The following is a 21,150-nucleotide window of genomic DNA, read 5'->3' as shown; positions in this document are numbered from 1 at the left end:
TATATTTTACAGATTTTGTGTATATTATCCATGGGTACATTTGACAGATTTAGGACATGGAGTTCACATTTACATCATGAAGAACACTATGAAGAAACTGTTGCATTGTGTACCCTGTGGCTCAGAGCCAAGTTTCTAAAAGAAAATATCACTCGTGATATCATTAGACTTCATCTTGGGCTTCAAGGAGTACTTACTATTTGTCACATGCCTCTATGGTGAATAGAGATTCAAAAACGTAGAAAAGTCTTGATGAATTGAAGTAAATGGGGGCCATGTTTACCGACAGCAAATGTATAGCTATTCATTTCATTTCTCAAACTCACGTGTCATTCCCAGTGTATGCTTACAACTACCCAAACAAAAACATTTTTACTATGCAGGCGAAGAAAAACAAACATTGTACGGATGCCGACAGGTGCCAATGCGCTAAAGCAGCCCAAATCATTTCCATCAGGTGAAAAGCACTGCAGTTTCAACAAATTACACAAATAAAAAAAACACAAATGTGCCAAAACACATGCAATGAAGATACAGTTTGATCAACTTAATGAAACATGCACAGTATTTACTATAAGCGTTTCATGTGAGTAATTAATATAGAAATGGTAATTTTGCAGATAAAGTATTCCTTTAAACAAGAACATGTGATACTTACATCTGACATGATCAGGATAAATGCTATTGAGTTGAATTGTGGGAAATGTAAGCTCCTATATATTTTTTACATTGCAATTTTTAGCATAGCACAAGCCAGTCTTTTTCTGAACACAGTAATAATAAAAACTATTTATTTTAATGCAATCTGGCAAATAGCCACATTATTGACTTGTCAGACGCGTAGGCTGATGTTACTGAAATACAACAGAAGTGTGTCCACTCTTATCAGAAAAACAAGCCCGCTGATTGATATCTGACATTTTGATTTGCCGTAGGAATTCCATTTGAGATTCAAGTGCATACAAGAAATATGAGAGCGTGAGTCAGATCCATGAGAGCCAAGGAAGCTTTTAACATCGCTCAAGGCGCCATGTACAACAAAGTGCATCTGCGTCCACAGCTTGCACGCTTTTATTGGGATGCAAACTGACTAATCAAAGCACAGCATTAATCCAGCTAATTAATCACACATCAAAGTGATAGGGAGCTTGCTGGTCTCTTTTTGCTCCGCAGTCCAAAATCCTTGACAGTTGTTCCCATTAATAGCTGCTCTGAGCGTTTTCTAATGGTGTTCTCCTATCTTTTCCCATGTAGAATAGTAACATGATAACTTTGTCTCTTATCTGAAAGATGTGAGAAAAGACACTCGGGTCATAGAGTGCCACAGTGACGCATCCTAAAACCCGGAAGTAAACTCCTTCCGGTTCCTTCGACAAAAACCAATGAAATTTCTCCATAGGATTTTTGAAAAAAGCTCGAAATAAGGTCTGTGGACACAAATTGAAGAGACAGATCACGTTTTGTTCAGCCGGATAATATCCACATGTCTACCCTACTTTTATAATTTAAGAATTATAAATCTTATCGATCATAAATCTATCGATAAGATTTATGTGGATATTATCCGGCTGAACAAAACATGATCTGTCTCTTCAATTTGTGTCAACCACAGACCTTATTTCGAGCTTTTTTCAAAAATCCTATGGAGAAATTGCATTGGTTTTTATCGAAGGAACCGGAAGTGGTATAATGCTAACTTACATCCGGGTTTTAGGATGCGTCACTGTGGCACTCTATTGTGGAGGTATGTGTGTTCTGGGCCTAAAAAGCCCTCTGTGCTTGTGAAGATGTGATTGCTGCTTTGTTAAAAGGCTCAGTCCTGCCTGCTCGTCTCCTACCTGTCTACGCTGCTTCACTATTAATTAACGCTGTGCGATGATTAAAGTTGTAACTTAATTATCTTTATCTTTATTCTCAGGGTGTCCAGCCCTCCGTGGGAAACTGAAAGAGACGCTTCGAGAGAGAAGTGGGAAGAACATCAGCAGAGAGGGGCTCGGCGAGATAGAGGAGGATATTAGGCGGTGTGAAAATAAAGGGGGAGAAGAGAGTGACTGACACCTGCCCTCCAGCTCAGTGTGAAGGACACAGAATGAAAGAGTGAGAGGAGGGGGATGGAAAGAGGGAAGACAGAGGAGAGAATGAAGACAACCGGAAAACAAGGCCTGCCTAACAGCAAACCTCACTCAAATTAGGACATCTCGCCCCAAGACAAGATGATTACAAGGAATCTGCTCCTTTTGGTTTCCTTATGCCTGTGGGAGGGGCTCGCAGGAAGTGCCTCGGCCAGTAAGATTTTAAGGAGGAGAGGAGTGGGTGGATCACACTCACTGAAGCTAGGGGAGAGCAGAGATACGGACCAATGGGATGCAAGCGTGGATGCGAATGCAATGCCCGTGGTGCCTCTTAGAAACCTGATTAGTCACGAGCAGGCGGGTGACACTGGATCTTATTCTCATTCCAAAATATTGCTGAATCATGCTGCTTCATCAGTAGCCAACAAGGAGCGACAAGCTTTCAAGCCCAAGCGCGAGGTCGACTCTGTCAATAAAAAAGAAGTAACTCCGCACATATTAGCCTCTAGCAAGGAGCTAAACCAAGATGCTAAGAAAGTCAAGAACAACACAAAGAATGCTGAGACTTCTATAAAAACAGGAAGGTCAGAGAAGACATTTGCAATCCACCACAAGCCGGAGCTACACGCCAATAAAACTAAGTTTAAATCCGGCTCTAGAACCAGGAGCAGGCCAGATTTGGGTGTCTACACTACAGGTGTGCCAGGAAAAGGGTTCAGCATAGATTCAAACCGAAAGCTGAACCTCACGGGTAGTTACGGGGTTCTGAAGCTGCTGTCGAAAGAGAACCTAGTTAGGATCGTCAATTCCCAAATGCAAAGCGTTCCCAGCCTGAGCTTTCCGAGCAAGGGCAGCCGGAGCAGGAAGAGAGATTTGATTGACGTTAATCACAGAGAGTTGGAGGCTCAGAAAGTGCCAAGACAAGATATGGTTGTCACTCAGCTCCACACTGGTTTTGATAATCAGACAGCGTTCCCTTATTTAAGCCCAGTCACCACCCCAGATATGAATCGTGAGCAGGGAGCGAACACTCGTGTTAATCCTATAAGTGAAGTCAACCCAGCTTTGAGTAAAGGGCAGGGCAGCATGGGAATGCAGGGTTCAGGCGGTGGCGATAGCAAGAGCAAACGCCTTGTCCGTTTGCTGTCAACACCCCACAGCGAGGTCAACATCACCCCCGAGAGAGAACTACCAATCAGCCAAACGGAACCACCATTTACATGGACAAAACATCTCCCGCAGTATCTTCCCTCCGAAACAAATTATTCTCCGCAGTCTGTGCTGACGATCCAACCCGAGGGAGAACGACCGGGGATCGGAGCAGCAGATCCCCACAGAGACCCATTAAAAGAGTCAGTTCTCGCTGCTCAAACAGAGCTCAGCACAGCTCAGTACCCTGCAGATGAAGACAATAAACTTGTCAACAGCAGTCATGTCCTGAGGCTCCACCCGGCTCCCGCATGGAGCCACGATACGAAAGACATGGGGACTCAAGCTGTCGATCCAGAAAACGTGAATGGCCTTGTGTTTGAGGAAGCGGAGGTGGAAGAGGAGGAGCGGGACAACATGGAGGGTCAGGGGCCGCGCTCCCGCAGCAGGAGGAGCTGGATCTGGAACCAGTTCTTTGTGATAGAAGAGTACGCCGGGCCGGAACCTGTGCTCATCGGACGGGTAAGGAAAACTCCATTCATCCTTTACAAGAGCTTTTATCTATTTAATGAGGGTTTTATGAATATTTAAGACACTGTTACAAGTCTCTTACATGGCTTATTTAACCTCCGGCCCTTCTCTCAGGTTCACATCTCACACAAGAAGTGCTTAGTATAATTTAACCCAGCAGTCACGCTCCCACTGTTTTTGTGCATTGTTATAAACCTGCAATTGGAATTGATTTACGTTGCTCCAGCATGATGTGGTGCCTTCCAGGTGGCAGTAAAAACTTAAATGAATCAATGCCGTACTGAGGCACAACAAAGGCCCCAGATCTTGTTTGCCCAAGGGGCCAGTCATGATCACTACCAATCTGCACCCGCCAATGGAAATTGACATATCCAGGAGAATTAATAGCTTTACTTTTTCTTTCCACCATTGATCCTCACCCCAAGGCAGAAAGCAAGAGTAGTCCGAATGTTCCCTCATTTCCCTGTAGGTCAAACCTGTCACATCTCCTCCCCCTCATGGTCAGAGAGGCTGAAAGGTCCCGCTAATGCTATTTCATTCAGACTGATTTACACTTGGTTTTGACAGGATTTATCATTTCATTCTCCCTCAGCACAACACTCACAGGGCTGTGGTCCGAATGCTCGGCTCTGTAATTTATTAGAATCATCGACTGGGCCTGTTTTACCGCCAGCGCCCGACACACCCTCCCTCCTCTGAACCTGGCGAGCAGATGAGCGTGGAGGAGGTCACGTGCACCGGACAGAAGGTGTCTCGGAGCCCTGCTCTATAATGGCCGCTGCTCTCGGGCCCCTCAGCGTGCGCCAACTGTCTCAGTACTCAGCTGCAGTAGATGAGCTAATTTATAAGCCTGGGTGGCCAGTTTGCTGAGCAAATGAATAGTAATGATCCCTGTGCGACTGCTGCAGGCTGTTGGAAGCCACAGTTAGAAATCGGCGTGTTTGTGTGCATGCAGGTGCTCAAAGATGCGCCGGCAGTGAAGGGCTTCGGCTCAGCGGGGTGTGTCTGGCACTCCATAGACGAAAGGGCCTAAATTGCTTTGCATTTTTTGATCTGAATACCCAGGTGCCCACAGACGGACAGGAGCCAGCAGTGTTATGCACAGCCTCCCTGAGTACGCTGATTATTAGCCAACATTTAATTTGGCTTTTTTTTGCCTTTTCGTTATGAGTGATGATGGTCCGAGCTACGAAACATTGTTACTGGCCATGGAGAAAGATGCAAGAGCTAACGGTCCAGCTTACAGATGGCACCGCGTGTAAAGCCATTAGTGCCAATCTGCTGTGTCAAGCAGGTATTTATGCCAGCACATTGTATGGCACTCAAGAAGGGAACACCGCCAGGCCACACACACATGCCCATATGATAGTGCTGACACTTGGAGAGCACCCAGAACGCTATTGTGACTGTGTGTTTGTGTGTGTGTGCGCGCGCCTGAGATGCGTATGATTAGTACCCTACTGTATTAGACAGTGACGGCACACATGCATAATGCTCTTATAGATCTTAATACGCTTATGAATTTTTAATCTCCTGCTCTGCTCCAGTGCATGCCGGTGCTATAGGTAGAGAGATCAATGCTGACACGCTGCCGTGTTTTTCCCTACAAGGGACCTGATTGTGCTTTAATGGAGAGCGCTGTGATGGAGAGCGTGAAGAAATGGACTGTACAGGCCGGAGCAGCGCCACCTGCCAGATCTAACACTCCAAATTCAGGCTCAATCACTTGCAAACACTCCTGCCTGTGCCTCACAACACGTGTCCCTCCTTCAGACGGCTTTACTGTGTCCAACACACAACAACGCACATCTGAAGGTGTGATTCAGTATTTAAATGTGGGCTATATTTAACAATCCACCCTCTAACACTGATTCATGTCGGGGTTTTTTTCTGTCATCTCGGACAGTTCAATCTGGATAAATCTCTGCAAAGCTGCATACAAGAGCCAATACTCTAATCTGTGATGTCCGTGAGAGACAAAGGGCTCTGCTGCTAAGGCGATAATGAGTGAGGGGCCAACTTTGTGGACACATTGACACCGTCCAGTCTAATTTTTCCATGGATATTTATAAGCAGTTTTGTCAAAGCTACGTACATAAAAAACAAACTCATTTGGTATTAAATCTAAAATAATTACTCACCAGATGGCCATTCGCTGATGCTGGAGTGGCCTTTGAAATCTGTCAATAGCATCAAAGATCTAAGTTGTTATTTGCAACTCGTAGTGTCTTCTTTTTGAAGAGGTTTACAAGAATTGCAAAAAAAAGGGCAAGAAAAAAACATCTGAACCGTCTGACACAGTTTTCTGCTCTTTATCAACACTCACTTTATCTCTCTACACACACAAGCAGATATTAAGACACATGCGCACAATCACACACACACACACAGACGATGCCATGTAACTATATTTTTTCCCAACGGAGTGTCTCTGCCCCGTGATAATTGTGAATTTAATTGATGCTGTCACATGTTCTGTAATGGGGTTTCAAGTGATTGCAGAGGCAGTGTGAAAGAAACACAGACTTTTCTAAAGGAGAAAAGGCGCCTCAGCAGAGCTGGGATTAAGAAAAAAACCCAACCACTTTCTGATTAGCTTTTCTTCCTCCTTTTCCTCTCCTCTTGAAATGCAAACTCCCTAACACCTCGTGCGGGGATACAATGTGACACATATATATAGCATTTCCTTCCTCTCTAGAAAAAAATTCCAGCATTTCCATCTTGCCCTGAAATAAAAAATATATACATTTATAATAATATCTATTTGCAATACGTTTCATACAAAAATGCACCGCTAAATGCTCTTCTGTAAAGGAGGATATACCCAAAAGATAACTTAAAAAGTGTTTTGTCGAGATCGAAATGACAATTTCTCAGTCTTGCCCTTAACAAAAAGGAAATGTATGTAAAATGTATAAATAAATAATAATAATCAAATGTATTTGTATAGCCCCTTTATTAAAAATATGCTGCACTGAATGCTTTTCTATAAAGGATAATATACCCAAAACATGACATAGAAATGTAGATTAAATGAAAAAGAAAACAATAAAAAAAACTAAAATAAAGAAAATATAATAAATAATAAAATAATAAAATAGGATGGTAAAGCATACATGGAATGCAAATCATAAGTAAGAAAATAATCCTTAAAAATAATACCTATATTTTTAATTTATAATTAAGGAATAATTTTCCCATTCTACATATTCTTATTTTTATCTTCAGTAAATATATTTGACTTAATATTAAACCTAAAATGTGACGTCTTCAACAACATTTATTTTCTGAGGCCAGGAGTGAACACTCACCCTGCCACCCTGACGTACGCATGCCAAGTGTGTGAGCTACCTGGCATGTCTGCGAACATGCATAATATGTAATCACCAGTGTGACCTAGGGCTAGGCGATCATCATCATTAGCATATCATTAACATCAGCCCCAACATACATAATTCATAGCTAATGAAATATGCCTGTATAACACAATTAACATTATTGTCTTAACGACGAATGACACTGCAGCACAGTTAAAACATCAAACGTGCAGACATCAATGTGAATGACTAATTAGATACTTTCAGATTCTGCCACATTAGACAATAGCAACCAATTCTCGAGGGTAGTAGCACTTTCTTATAATTTTGAATCATTCATTAACAGTCACTGGTGAAGATTGCTCTGCAAAATGAAGTTAAAAGATTCCTCCAGCCCGAAGGCATCTAAATATTTATAAATTAGATTGTCATGAGCGTTCTGGTATTGATAGCTCCAGCGCCTCTGTGCATGGCCTCTGGGTGCAACGTGCACACACATGGAATTATCCGAAAGTGCTCATAGGAAGTTGGTGGTGTGATGCAAGGGCGTGAAGGAGGCTGTCACAGGAAGTTAAGTGCCGGTGTTTGAGACCTCGTATGTGTGTATTCACATTATGTTATTTTCTCCGATGTTCACTCTAGCAAGAGCCCTTTTAGTAATTAGCCACAAGCCAGTGTTGGGTAAAGTAACTAAGTACATTCCATCACATGCAATTTTGAGGTAAAGTGCCTTTACTTCATTTCATTTAAATCCTTTATTTATCCAGGTGTATCCCATTGAGATCATTGATCTCTTTTTCAAGGGAGACCTGCTCAAGTAGGTTCCACATGAAACATAAAAACATAAACAGAACAACAAAAAGGAAATTTTACAGCATCATTACAGGGATTACAATTTACAATAACTATCCACATGAGCAGGTACCAACAGCTTCCGATTTAGTAGCATCCAACCGAGCTTTAAAAACATTTAGTGGCACCAGATTGCTCAGTTTCCATTTAAATTGCAGACTATTCCAAGACAGAGGAGCTGCGCATCTAAAAGCTGTCTTCCCTAAGACAGTCCTAGCAGTTGGCACATTTAATAAAACTACAGCATGCGATCTCAGGGAGTAGCCACTTACAATTCGCCGTGAGATCAGGGAGCAGATGTAGGATGGAAGTTTCCCTAACATGGCTTTATATATAAAAATGTACCAGTGACTGAGCCTCCGTACAGTTAGCAAAGGCAAACCAGCCCTTGCATACAGGGTACAGTGATGGGTTAATGCTTTACAGTTTGTCACAAATCTCAGTGCACTGTGATACGCAGCATCTAACTTGACCAGGCAATTGGCAGGTGCATTCATATACATCAGATCACCATAGTCCAGCACAGGTAAAAAGGTCACAGTGACTAGCCTTTTCCTGGCCTCAAGCGAGAAACAGGACTTGTTCCTGTAGAAGAAACCTAGCCTAACCCTCAGCTTTTTAAGCAGGTTATTGACATGACGTTTAAAAGTGAGACAATCATCAAGCCAGATACAAAAGGTATTTGTAACAGGTAACCACTTCAATTTTTATTCCTTGCGTAGTTACAATATCTACAACAGGCTCTGGTGTCTTTTTAGCTTTTGAAAAGAGCATTACCTTGGTTTTCTCAACATTTAAAATAAGCTTTAGTTCAGAGAGCTGAGTCTGAGTAATGTTAAAAACTGCTTGCAATTCAACAACAGCCTCCTTAATGGAGGGACCTGCACAGTACATCACGGTATCGTCCGCATAAAAATGTAAGGTTGCTCCATCGACATTTTCACCTAAACTATTGATGTAGATGGAGAATAAAAGTGGACCTAAAACAGAACCTTGAGGAACACCATTAGTAATGTTTAACCACTCAGAAGACAGCCCATCAAAATGAACACATTGGGACCTTTCAGAGAGGTAGTTCACAAACCACCCTACTGCATGGCTGGATATGCCAATACTGAGTAGCCTCTGCTGTAAGATGCGATGATCGACGGTATCAAACGCTTTGGAAAGGTCAATAAATAGAGCTGCACAACTCTGCTTATTATCTAAAATACTTGTAATGTCATTCACCACTTTCATTGTCGCAGTGATGGTGCTATGTTGCTTTCTGAAGCCTGACTGATGTTTAGACAGGATGTCATTTGTACATAAAAACACCTTTACCTGTTCACTCAGGCGTTCAAGAACCTTAGCCAGAACTGATAATTTAGAGATGGCCCTATAATTATTTAATAAAGTGGCCTCCCCACCTTTTAGTAGAGGCAGGACATACTGTACGCTGACTTCCACAATTTTGGAATTGTGTTTGAGCTGAGGGAGAGGTTAAAAAGAGTATAGTGAGAGGTGGAGCAATAAAATCTGCAGCTATCTTTAAAAAGAAAGGTTCTACGTTGTCCGGGCCAGCCGGTTTCTTAGGATCTAACTTGGTTAAAGCTTCACGAACAACATCAACAGTAAAAGGAGTAAAACTAAAAGGGTTTTCCAAAACACGTTTTTCAGAATCACAGACCACAGTCTTCACAGAAGCAGAGTTAGTGACAGAATCAAACAGAGAGCCACAGGACACAAAATGCTCATTAAAACAATTTAGCATAGTGGTCTTGTCCGATATAGAGCCAGATATAGAGCCAGATACTGTGGTAATGCACGGAGGTAGCTCATTACGGATATCAACGGTGGATATCGATTATATGGCTTTCCAAAATTGTTCAGAATTATTCAGGTTCTTTGTGGTAACTGACAGATAATACTTAGCACTTTTGATTTGCGATGTGAAGCTATTTCTTAGCTGCCTAAAGCGTAGCCATTCTACCTCTGAGCCTGATCTCCTAGCCTTTGCCCAGGCCTTGTTTCTCTCACAGTTCAGCAGAAAACCAAGGATTGTCTCGTCCCTTTACTCTAAATGTACGCAGGGGTGCATGTCTATCAATGATCTCCATAAAACCAAGATAAAAATAAGACCATGCAGTTTCTACATCAGCACACAGATCAATTTTTCCCCAATCAAACCCAAACAGATCATGAACAAAACCCTGCTCCACAAAATGTTTTATGTTTCTCTTAATAATAATACGAGGTTTAACCTTCTGTCCCTAATTGTGGCTACATCACAGTGGTCACTCACATCATTCGCAAATACTCCCACAGATGAGTATTTATAGGGAACATTAGTTAGAATGAGATCAATTAGGGAGGATTTATTAGGGGACTTAATGTTAGGGCGAGTAGGACTGTCAACAATCTGAGTAATATTTAAAGAGATACAAAGGTTTTTAAAATCCTCTGATACTGCAGTTAACCAGTCCTAGTTAAAATCTCCAAGTAGCACTATTTCCTTGTAGTCTCTGCGATATAAGATTTGCTAGCAAAGACAAGGAGTCCTTGACAGCTGAGGGGGGTCTGTAACAGCCCACCACCATGACCTGTTGCCACCATGAGGTTGCCCAAATTTATGCGGACAAAATCTAGTTTAACAGACTGCGCACATTCAAGTGGATGAAACCCAACCCAGACCTAGCTTTAAAATCAGCAGGAGTAGCGATCTGACTACTACTACTGGGCGGACCAGGGTTAGGTTGTACATTTCCTGACAGTATAGCAACAAAAAAAAACAGGTATCTTTTCCTCTTAAACGACACACATACATTGTCCTCTACTTTAGAAACACCGGAAAAGTCTGCGAGAGTGTGATTTGAGCTTAAGAAGCAGTCCTGAAGAACCATCATCGCAGGAAAACAAAAAAGACAAACATATTTTGTTGAGCAGATTGTCTGTGACAAGGCAACCGGTAATTGTTTGTGCAACACATCTAAACCTTTGCAGGGGATGCCCACTGCGGGTGGCAGAACAGACCTGAATCCAGTAGACTCCTCAGAATGACTAGAGATCTTCTCATAGTCCAAAACAGTTAACAGGCACAGCAGAATCCCGATATGGGCCATTTTCCCAGACCAGCACACAGTATCCGCGATGTTCCTGGAGCAAATCAGCATAGCAGCAAAGGACAGGCGAAAGCAGCACCGTGGACATGCTCCGGACCCTCCGTGGTATCCCCGGGGTGAAAGCAGGCCTCTGCAACAGCAGAACCAGGACAGGTGGAAAGCAGGCCCCAGCCGTGGTAAAATCCTCCACCGCACAGCAGCACACGCCCGGTGGAAGCAGGCAAAGCCCGAGGCGTGGATCCACTCCGTCTCTCCGCGACGACTCCGGGGTAAAAACCTCTACAGTACAGCCGTACTCTACAGGTGGGAGCAGGCCTCTGTAGATCACAGATCGCAGGCAGCAACAGGTGGAGCCGCTCCGTCTCTTCGCGACGAGCAGGCCTCCGTAGATCGCAGATCGCAGGCAGCAACAGGTGGAGCCGCTCCGTCTCTTCGCGACGTCTCCGGGGGAAAAACACCCCAGTACAGCCGTACTCAACAGGTAGGCCTCCGCAGATCGCAGAAAACTAAAACTACTACTTGTATAAGCAGGGATGGCTAAATGTTTGTAAGCAGGAGAGCTATATGCTAACAGATGCCAGATGCTAACAGGTAGTGCGAGCCTGTAGAAATTGCGACTTAATGATTTATATTTCATGTTACTTTACACTTCTACTCCACAACATTTCCAAGGGAGATATTGCACGATTTATTTCACTTTCTGCTAGATGTTACATGAAAAATGCATGTGAGATCATCACAAAGATATGATGGGTTTTGGCAATAAAGCTACATTTAAGTGGCTAAATTAGCTAAAACTTTGTCTCTTTAAAGAGGCCGTATTATGCTCACATTTGTATTTTGTGTTCCTCTACTGTGACATGTTTACATGCTTCACAGAAAGCTCTGTATTTTTCTCATACTGCCTGTGCTGCAGCACCTCTTTTCACCCTCCGTCTGAAACCAGAGCCCAGTCTGCTCTGATTGGTCAACTGCTTAAAGATGTCTTGCCACTCCGTTTTGTAGTAGTAACCCTTGTTGTGCATTCTTTTTCTGGAATGTTCTCAAACCTCTAAGCGCATTTCCTGCCTACAGTTAACATTAAATGTGTCATTTTGTACCAAACTTTAGACTTTAGACTAAAGAGGCCCTATTATACTTATTTCCTGTAGTGTGTTTATATATGGTTTTTGTGCATTTAAATGGTCTGAATCCCAAAGTTCCCTCCAGAGGGAGTTTTCTCCCACACACCTCTCCCCCCTTCCTGAAACGCCTCCATTGGACTCCTTGGTTTACTTCTGTAACATAGTGACATCACTATGTCACACTCACTCTTCTATTAGCAAGCCCTCCAAAACATTGTACGTGATATGCTAAATGTCGGGACATTTCTAAGCATTTGACCGATCACAACAGAGCTGGACAGCTCTGTTGCTAACCAATCAGCAGCTCTGGTTTCAGACAGATGGTGAAAAGAGGTGCTGCAGCACAGGTAGTATGAGCAAAATAAACATGTCACAGTAGGGTAGGGCTGTACCAGAATATCCGAATATTCGGTTTTCAATTTCATTATTCGGATATTCTTTTTTTTTGGCAGCCGCAGTGCAGCTCAAATTGAATTTATTGAAATCTCCAATATCAACGAAGGAGCTTGTGCCTCTTCGGGGGGTGCTATCACTTAACCATAAACTTTATTGTTTACTGTCTCCGTCTTTATATGTATATATTGTTTTTCTCCGTTAATCTCCGCTCCTTTTGTCCGTCATGTTGTTTCCATAGCAACAACAACTTCCTTTCAACCGCGCTAACTCTCCTTCAAAATAAAAGCATGTCCATACAAAATAGGAAGCCAAGCCAAATTACACTTAAGTAGGTCTGAACGATATACCGTGTCATGGCGATAACCGCGATATGCGCATGCGCGATATTAACACCGCAGGGACGTGCGGTTTTATTCATTTAAAAAAAAAATGCTAACGCACTTTAGCACAGAATTCAAAATAAAGATACCCTTATTACTTATCGAAACTGCACATACAATATATCCGATTAAAGCTGAGACTCCACAGATTATTTAAGTATAGTATCTAAGCGATCCGATCTCGCGACAGGGGAAGCAAACAAAGACTCACCGTAGCTGTCAATCTGATCAAAAGACGTGTTCAATGGCATTAAAACGAGAAAAAGTGCGGCTGAATCGGTTGATCCATAGGTTAATAATGTATATGTGGCTTTGAAGCAATTGTTTATAATCCATAATTCCATTTTAATGAAAAAATCGGAGCACAAAAGTTAGCTGCTAATGGTAGCCACCAGAGTGTATGCAGCTTCCGGTTTTGGCTACGCGGCACTCTCACTCCTTATTTGGTAATGTGTGTGTGTGTGTTAGACTGCGCTGGACTGCCTGTGGCTACCATTAGCAGCTAACTTTTGCTCTGCGATTTTTACATACAAATAGAATTATGGATTATAAATTAATGCATTTTTTATACAGAGACGTTAAAAACCTATGGATTAACCGATTCAGCCGCGTTTTTTCTCATTTTAATGCCATTGAACACGTCTTTTGATCAGATTGACAGCTACGGTGAGACGATCTCCCCTAGAAGCTCCGTAAAGGTACGTGTTGTGATGCCTGTGTTTGCTTCCCCTGTCCGAGTTCGGATCACTCAGTGATGATACTATATACCTAAATAATCTGTGGAACCTCAGCTTTAATCGGATATCTTGTATGTGCAGCTACGATAAGTAATAAGGGTACTTTTATCTTGAGTTCTGTGCCAAAGTCCGTTAGCATTTTTCGCTCAGGGGTCATTTAGATGCTTCTTATGAGACTTGTGTTTTGTTTTGGTAAAAATGGTTTGTATCGTCAGTTAGCTGAGATTATTTCCGTTAATCTGGTATAACACATTAATAGGTTCTTAAATATTAAGATCCCCTGAGACACAGTGTCGTGAAAAAGAAGTAAAGTACCCGCCGGGACCTTGGGGCTTAACAGGTTAAAAAAACGCAATATATATCGCAGGGGAACAAAAAACCGCAATGTCAGTTTTTTTCAATATCGTGCAGCCCTACACTTAAGACACATATACAACTGCAACGAAAGTAACAAACACAATGCAATATCCTTTTCAATTTCAAAGAACATACATTGGGTTATTTACATTAACAAATAACTATAAAACAACAATACTGTAGAATAACTAAATGAATGCCTTGAATAAACTGAAATTCGGCGCGCGCCGAATATCCGAATATTCGCTGCTAAATACAAATATGAACTTGAAAATTTGCATAGTATGGCCCCTTAAACATTACTTCCAGTTATCATATACATCGACCTGAACTGAAATCTTAAATCTTCAAATACTATTTATAGGCCTACTCTCATTCAAGAAACAAGGGATATTTTAAATGCAGAATATTTCCTCAACACATACAGAGTATCTTTACACAGTGGTATGTCTACTGTGAACACTTCACTCCTGCTGTGTGCACATCAGCGGCGCCGGATTCATTTCAGAAGTGGGGGGGGCAAAACGTGCGTGTGTATGTGACATACTTGCCAACCCTCCCGATTTTCGCGGGAGACTCCCGTTTTCCTCCCGGGGTCATATTTATCCCGCATTCTCCCGATTTCTGACTAAATCTGATTTGTTTCATTCTAACATAACGCACCAAATGTTAGGCTACTGTTTCCACTCGGACTTCAATACAGCTACACCATTGTTTGGTTTCCATGGTAACGTGTCTCTTTAGTAGCGCGAGCAAATGAAAGTCTGAGAGGGTCTTCAGGAGGAAGATAGTCAGAGAAAACAGAACAAGAATGGACAACTCAACCCTCTGCTCACTCCTTTCCTGTAAATTAAACTATACAGACCAGCCCACACATATGACAGCGCAGTTGCTCATTCCATCTCTTCTTTTTTCCTGCTACGCTCTTGTTTGACAAGCTGAATGTTGACTGGTGTTTGACTGAAGTAAGCTCTGTGAAAAGTTCCAGTTATTAACTCGGTATTTTAAAAGCTGTCATCTCCACATTTGGAGAAAGTTACAAGCCGTTTGACCTCAGCACATCTGCATATTTCACAGAAGGCTCGTTTAGTGGTTTTGCAAATAATTAACCACTCTCTGTTTTTGTACCATTCTGCATTGAAGTACCTTTCTCTTTGCCCAAATAAGCTTTTATTTGCCCGTCACAATGTCCCGACAACAAACCTCCATGCAGTCGGAACCAGCCTGTTTCGGTTCAACGATGCCGGCGGCGGCGGTTTTGACAGCCTCTGCGGCCGCAGAGCTGCTGCTGCTGGGGTTTATCTGCTGCGCTGGTGCTATGGTTGAAGGACCAGGCTCCGGAGTTGTGGATGTCAGGGATGTGACATTCAAGTTGTTGAATTTCAGCTTAGTTTGACTGTATTTTGTTTTCTTATGCGCCGGTTCTTCTGACATGTTTGCAAGTGTATCTATCTAGGTTAACGGCTGACACACACTGAACAACGTAACACATAACGTAAACAACGTAACAAATAAACACATCTAAGCTTTGTTATTGGTTGTAATGTACATGGATACATTTGAATGGTGTGACAATGTCCTATTTGATTGGATTAAAATGTACATATTCTTCCTGTTATGTCTGCTTGCTGTATTTTACCTAATGCAAAGTGACCTGCTCCATCGAAATCAGTCGCATTGATCCGAAGACACATTTTGAGTTGTATACACTGTTGGAAAGAGGAGATTCCTAGCTTTCTAATGATATCAGGATTCTTTTTGTACTATATTAAGCAAAATATGTCACATTATATAATGACTGTCACCGAGTCATCATTTTGAGAAAAAGGCCTTTAAAGTTTCCTCTTCTCTGGATCGATCTGATTGATTATTAGCGGAGCAAATGATCAAAGTAGTACGGAGGGAAGATATTTTCGTTTGGATTACTGGTCTGGGGGAAGCTCGCGAGTGTGTGTGTGTATACGTGTGTGTGTTTGTGTATTTTTGCGTTTGTTTCCAGGGGAAAACCCTCACGAGAAACACCGGCTGTTGTTATGCTTGCAGTGACGTTAAGTTACTCCGTTCTCTGCTTGTAATTATGCCGTTAAAAGCTTCAAAGCTGTATTTATCATCTGAATTTGCCGAAATAAGTTTAATATTCTGAAAGCCAAGACTTTGTTTATTTGAAATCAGATGAAAACAAACTGTAACGGACCCTGCGGTGTAACTATGATTACTATGCCTTACATTCATAATGTCAGCGGAGGGAGGGGAAGCGGCGCTGTGGAAGAGCAGAGTGGCGAGTGAGAGGCGAGCTGTGTTCTTCCCTTTACAAGCTTAAAAAATGCCTGTCGCTAATGAGATTGAATATAACAATCAAAAATAACAAAATATACACAGCAAGATCAGATGGCGTTCTGTAGAGGGGAATTATTGAAACGGGATTTGTTCCGCGGCATCCGCTGCTGCGAAAATGTGGGGCAGGGCCGTAAAATGGGGGGGCCAATGGCCCCCTGGCCCCCCCGCTTCCGGTGCCCTTGGTGCACATCCCCATCACAAAAATAAACACACAAAGACTTGTGTCACAAATGCATACAAAAGAAGGCTTGTGAGACCTTCTTCAAAGTAATTTATAACAGTGCTCAGATAAAAGAAACCTTTTGGAAAAAAAGGGAAAGGAATGAGGCTAGGAGTCATTCAGACAAAAAAAAGGAAAAGTGTGTGATGGTGCCACCGGGAGGGCCTAACTGTAAACACACATACCTTCTGACAAGGAACTCATCAATAATTATTCTTTAAAAATACATCTCCTTGTTAGCATCTCTGTCTTTTTTCGTTTGATTCCACTCGGGCACCTTCAATAATTTAGCCTCCGGGTCCGAGCACAGCAGGGGTGAGACAGCAATTAGAGAGTAGTGTCGGGAGGGAGGAGAGAGGAGAGGGGGAGATAACAAGAGAGAGGAGAGCGAGATTACCATGCAGGACGAAGAAAAGGGGTAATGCGGAAGAAAGTGGGTACAAGCGGAAAGAGTACAGAGAGGGAGGTCACGGGAGGAAAAAAGCGATGTACAGCACATTAAGGGCAGCGTTAATGGCATGTGGATACACAGAGTAGAGGGGAAGGGGGGGGAGTGAAAAGTAAGAGTGGTGGAAAGTGAGGAAAGGTTAATAGCTTACAACTGGCAGAGGGGAAACACGTGTGAGGCAGTTTAAGGGGGGGGAAGGAACGGAAGGGGAGGGAGTGAGAGATCACACACTTCTCTAAAGCTGACCTGCGCGGCCTGGAGCCAGCAGAAGAGAGACAGACAAAAAAGGAGAGAGGGTTATGAAAAGAGGTGGCGGGGAATTTGGGGGTTTACACGGAGGGAAATACAAAAGGGCGCAGACACAGTGAGAGAATGGAGGCAAGCAGTTAAACACAATTTTATTGCAAGCCCGAAATCTGTGTCTCTGTTGCCGAGTGGGTGCAAGATCACATAGAGGAAATAATGGATGGGATGACTGAGGGAACACGGCTGGGATGAGGGAGAACAGAGGAGAAACCGCAGAGCCTATTAAAGATAGAATTCAAAAGAAACACAGCCTGCCTTTCTCTTCTTTACTTCCAATCTCCCCTCTCCCTTTATAGCCCTTGTTTCATCTCGGGATAATGTCGAACAAATCAGCAACACGAGCATGTGAATTTAAAGCATCGCTCTCCAAGATGTGAAAATAGCAGTACTTTATCTCCGAGAGAATATGAACCGCTTAGACTTCATCTGCCCCGTAATATAAAAAAATGCAGATAACCCTGGGAACGCCGGGTTAGGGTGTTCTGATGTAAAAACACAAACTGAACCGCGGATTGGAGCTGGTTTTACTCACCTGGGGATAACCCGCCAAGGTTAGCCGTGTCAACGCTGAGCTACACATTTAGCCAGTAGTGACATCAGGAATATGTGAAGTGGAGAGGTCCTGCCGGAGTCAAACTCATGATTATGCATAGCCCAGCGTGAGCTCCGTGACCTTGAGCTAATATTATGCGCTGGTCTGGACCGTGCACTCCACTTCTCCCCCGTGCCCCTAAAGGAGGCGTGAGTCAGGGAGCGGAGGGCACGGAGAGAGAGGAGGGCAGAGGCGTTGTAGAAGAAGAAAAACTCACACTGCAAACTAAAAGAGAGAAGAAGAGTCATAAAGGCACAAGCTGAAAGGTGACACATCACCCCCAGGCAGCCACAATGGAGCAGCTAATCATCAGATATGATCATTAAATCATCACTGTTGCTCAACACGTATGAATTGAACAACAGCTTATAAATATTTTCCAGTTACCGGTGGATGAGCTTTGCTGCTTGTTAAGTTGTAACCAATATAAGCTTGAGAACATCAATATCAAAGTATTAAACCAAAATATGACAATTTTCTTTAATCAGGGCCCCCGTGTTAAAGCTCCCATGTTATGCTTTTCTGATTATTACCCGTCCCATTAGGCACATTCACACCGCAGTACTTTTCCCACAAAGGTTCATGAGAACTTAGTTCATGAGAACTCTATAGTTCTCATGAACTAAGTTCAGATCGCGTTCACACCGGAATAAGTCCCTGGGGGAGGATTAGGCAAATGAAGCCGCTGACGTCACTTCTTCTTCTTCTGCTTTGGGTTTACTGGCAGGCCGCAAACCACTTCACGGCGTATACTGCCGCCCAAAGTCCCCGGCCGGAAGTCCCCGGAGTTGGGGACTGGCTTCAGTAGAAGCTGCTGGGACTCCCAGCAGCTTCTACTGAAGCCTTCCGAGTAAATCGCCAGAACGCCGACACCTCCTCATCTCCACCGCTCCCATGTTTTATTTTGTGTTGCCATAAGTTAGTCTCTCTGCGTTTCTGCGCTGGGCTAATGCTAATGCTAATAATGCTAATGCGAGGATAATAAAATGGCGGCTTCACAAAACTTTTTGGGAGTTTTACGGGCCGTGGTTTGCAATCCGCCCAGCCAATCAGAAATAGGAACCTTTTTCTCCCACGAAAGTCCCTGCTCTCTAGCAGGGACGGAAAAGGGGGTGAAAAGGTTCTCATGAACTAATTTTAGTTCCGGCTCTTTTTGGTGTGAACGCAACATTTCGGAACTATATCGGAACTAAAGTGGGAAAAGTACTGCAGTGAACGTGCCTCTTGTGTGTTATGTAGCTTTTTATGCATGTAAACGGTCTGCAGAGTCACAAACCCTCAAAGTACACCCTGTAGCGAGTACAACTCTAACACAGAAAATACCTGTCTTTGCTGCCCCAGAACGCCTCGTTGGAGATTTTTCTTTTTTGACCAAATGGACCAATTGGTCCAAATGGACAATCCGCAGAGCTCCACACACACACAAACTCACTCAGCCTTATCTTTTCTCAGCCGCTGTGCTCTGCGGAGCTCCGTACACACCAGTAGCGTGGCGTGGGGAAAAATGTAGGGGAAGCCCATTTTTTGGGTCGGGGGGTCAATAACGTAACCAGATGAGTGATTACAGCGCCCGGTATCATTTTACACACATTTGTATCACACAGATGCAGGACTTGCACACGCCTGTTATCTAACCGAAAGGTCCGCACGCACTCTCCAGCTGAAACTCTCTCCTTATTAATTTAAGCATTTTACTTATTAATGTATGCAGACAATCACACAATCTATGTGATTTGTGGATTTACTGTGCCTCTCAATTGCCCGTGACAGGTTGGCAAGGTCGATGAATCCTGAAGTTGCCCAAGGATTGTTCAGGGAGCACGAATCCTTGTCAAAAAGAAGACATGGCCAGCAAAATAGACGCTGAAGTTTACCGCTTCCAGTTAGCCACTCCATGCGGACATAATTGTCCTCATTGAACGTCCGATTCTCTCCCTTTTTCCTCTGTGTACACACAGCTCGAGTGCGAGCATTGGCCTGTCATCTGATTTAATTTTTAGTTGCTGCTGTAGCGGATGTTTAGTAAAGTTATGTTTGATTAAGTACGCCAAATCTCCACCCTCCATAATGCTTCATTTGCTTGATCATTTCTAACGGCGGTGATGACAGTATTAAAACTGATATTGATGTGATTTGATTGGATGGCAGTGTCCAATCAAATCGCCAGCCGCCAGCCGCCTCTGAAGGGAAGCAAGAGGCGGCTAGCTTCCCTTGGCATGGCCCTGACCAATCACAGGTTGGCAGGGGCATCACGTGGGTCTCATCTGATTGGTCAATCCCTCAATTTTTTTTCACCAAAGGTAGCCAGATTCGGCTGGCCTCCTCTCGCAACAGAGAGTGCAATCTACTGTTTCACCATAACATCTAGAGGGGCGCTGTTTGTTTCACTCTTTGTAAAATACTCAATGAGAATGGGGGAGAGACGGGCCGGCAGCAACACACAGCAAAGGAGAATTATCGAAACAAAACAAAGTGTTTTTATTTATTTATTTAAATTATAACTACAATCCGAAAAAACAGGGGAAGCCTGGCTTCCCTTGGCCTCCGGGAGAAAACGCCACTGGTACACACACACACTCAGGCTGTGTGTGTGTTCAGGCTGAGCTCCGCTGTGTCTCGCTGTCTCGCAGACCCCACGCAGGAACCAGGAAACGACACCAGTAATCCAGCTCACACTGTCCGCTCCTCGAGCCCCACTGGGCGGAGCAGCGAGCCCCGCAACGTCCCGCCATTACGGCAGCCAGACCCCACGCAGCATTCTCATCCGTTTGTCATTACTGGTGTCATTTTCTGGTTACTAACCAACGCCATTGTAACAAATAAACACTGATGTTCCGCTGTAATGGTGGTTGACTAATCAGAACAGAGTGGGTGAGCTGACCAATCAGAGCACAGTGGGCTCATAGGGAGGGGGGGCAGGAGCTCCAACAAGCCATGTAGGACAGAGAGTGAATACACATGCTATACAGAGATGCTGTATGAGAAACCAATGTGATTTTGGAACATTGAACAATGTAAATCTATTCTAGTAGACCTCAACAATGGAATTATGATCAGTAGAAATGGCCATGACATGGGACCTTTAACACTCTTAACACTACATTTGGTTCTGTGCCTTTTCTTGGACTAGATTCCAACACTAAAGGCAGTCAAATTGCAAATCGGAATATGCTAGCAAATCAAAACATCCATTTTAACTTATAAAATGGCTATGCTCTTACAGTCACAAAA

The 21,150-nt window shown here is 43.3% G+C and overlaps 1 protein-coding gene across 3 annotated transcripts in view; it reads left to right on the top strand.

Annotated features, from left to right (window-relative positions):
• LOC117545475 overlaps window positions 1-21,150 on the top strand; it is a 186,147-nt gene that overhangs the window by 63,256 nt on the left and 101,741 nt on the right. For all 3 annotated transcript variants that reach the window (XM_034215259.1, XM_034215261.1, XM_034215260.1), the window contains exon 2: window positions 1,919-3,743. In XM_034215259.1, coding sequence (XP_034071150.1) covers window positions 2,214-3,743 — 1,530 coding nt within the window. In that variant the 5' untranslated portion in view covers window positions 1,919-2,213. The remainder of the gene's footprint in view (window positions 1-1,918; window positions 3,744-21,150) is intronic.

The sequence above is a fragment of the Gymnodraco acuticeps genome, unplaced genomic scaffold (assembly GCF_902827175.1).
Source record: "Gymnodraco acuticeps unplaced genomic scaffold, fGymAcu1.1, whole genome shotgun sequence".
Taxonomy (NCBI): Eukaryota; Metazoa; Chordata; class Actinopteri; order Perciformes; family Bathydraconidae; genus Gymnodraco; species Gymnodraco acuticeps.
Note: the sequence above shows the minus strand (reverse complement) of the source record. Positions and strands in the feature narration are given on the sequence as shown.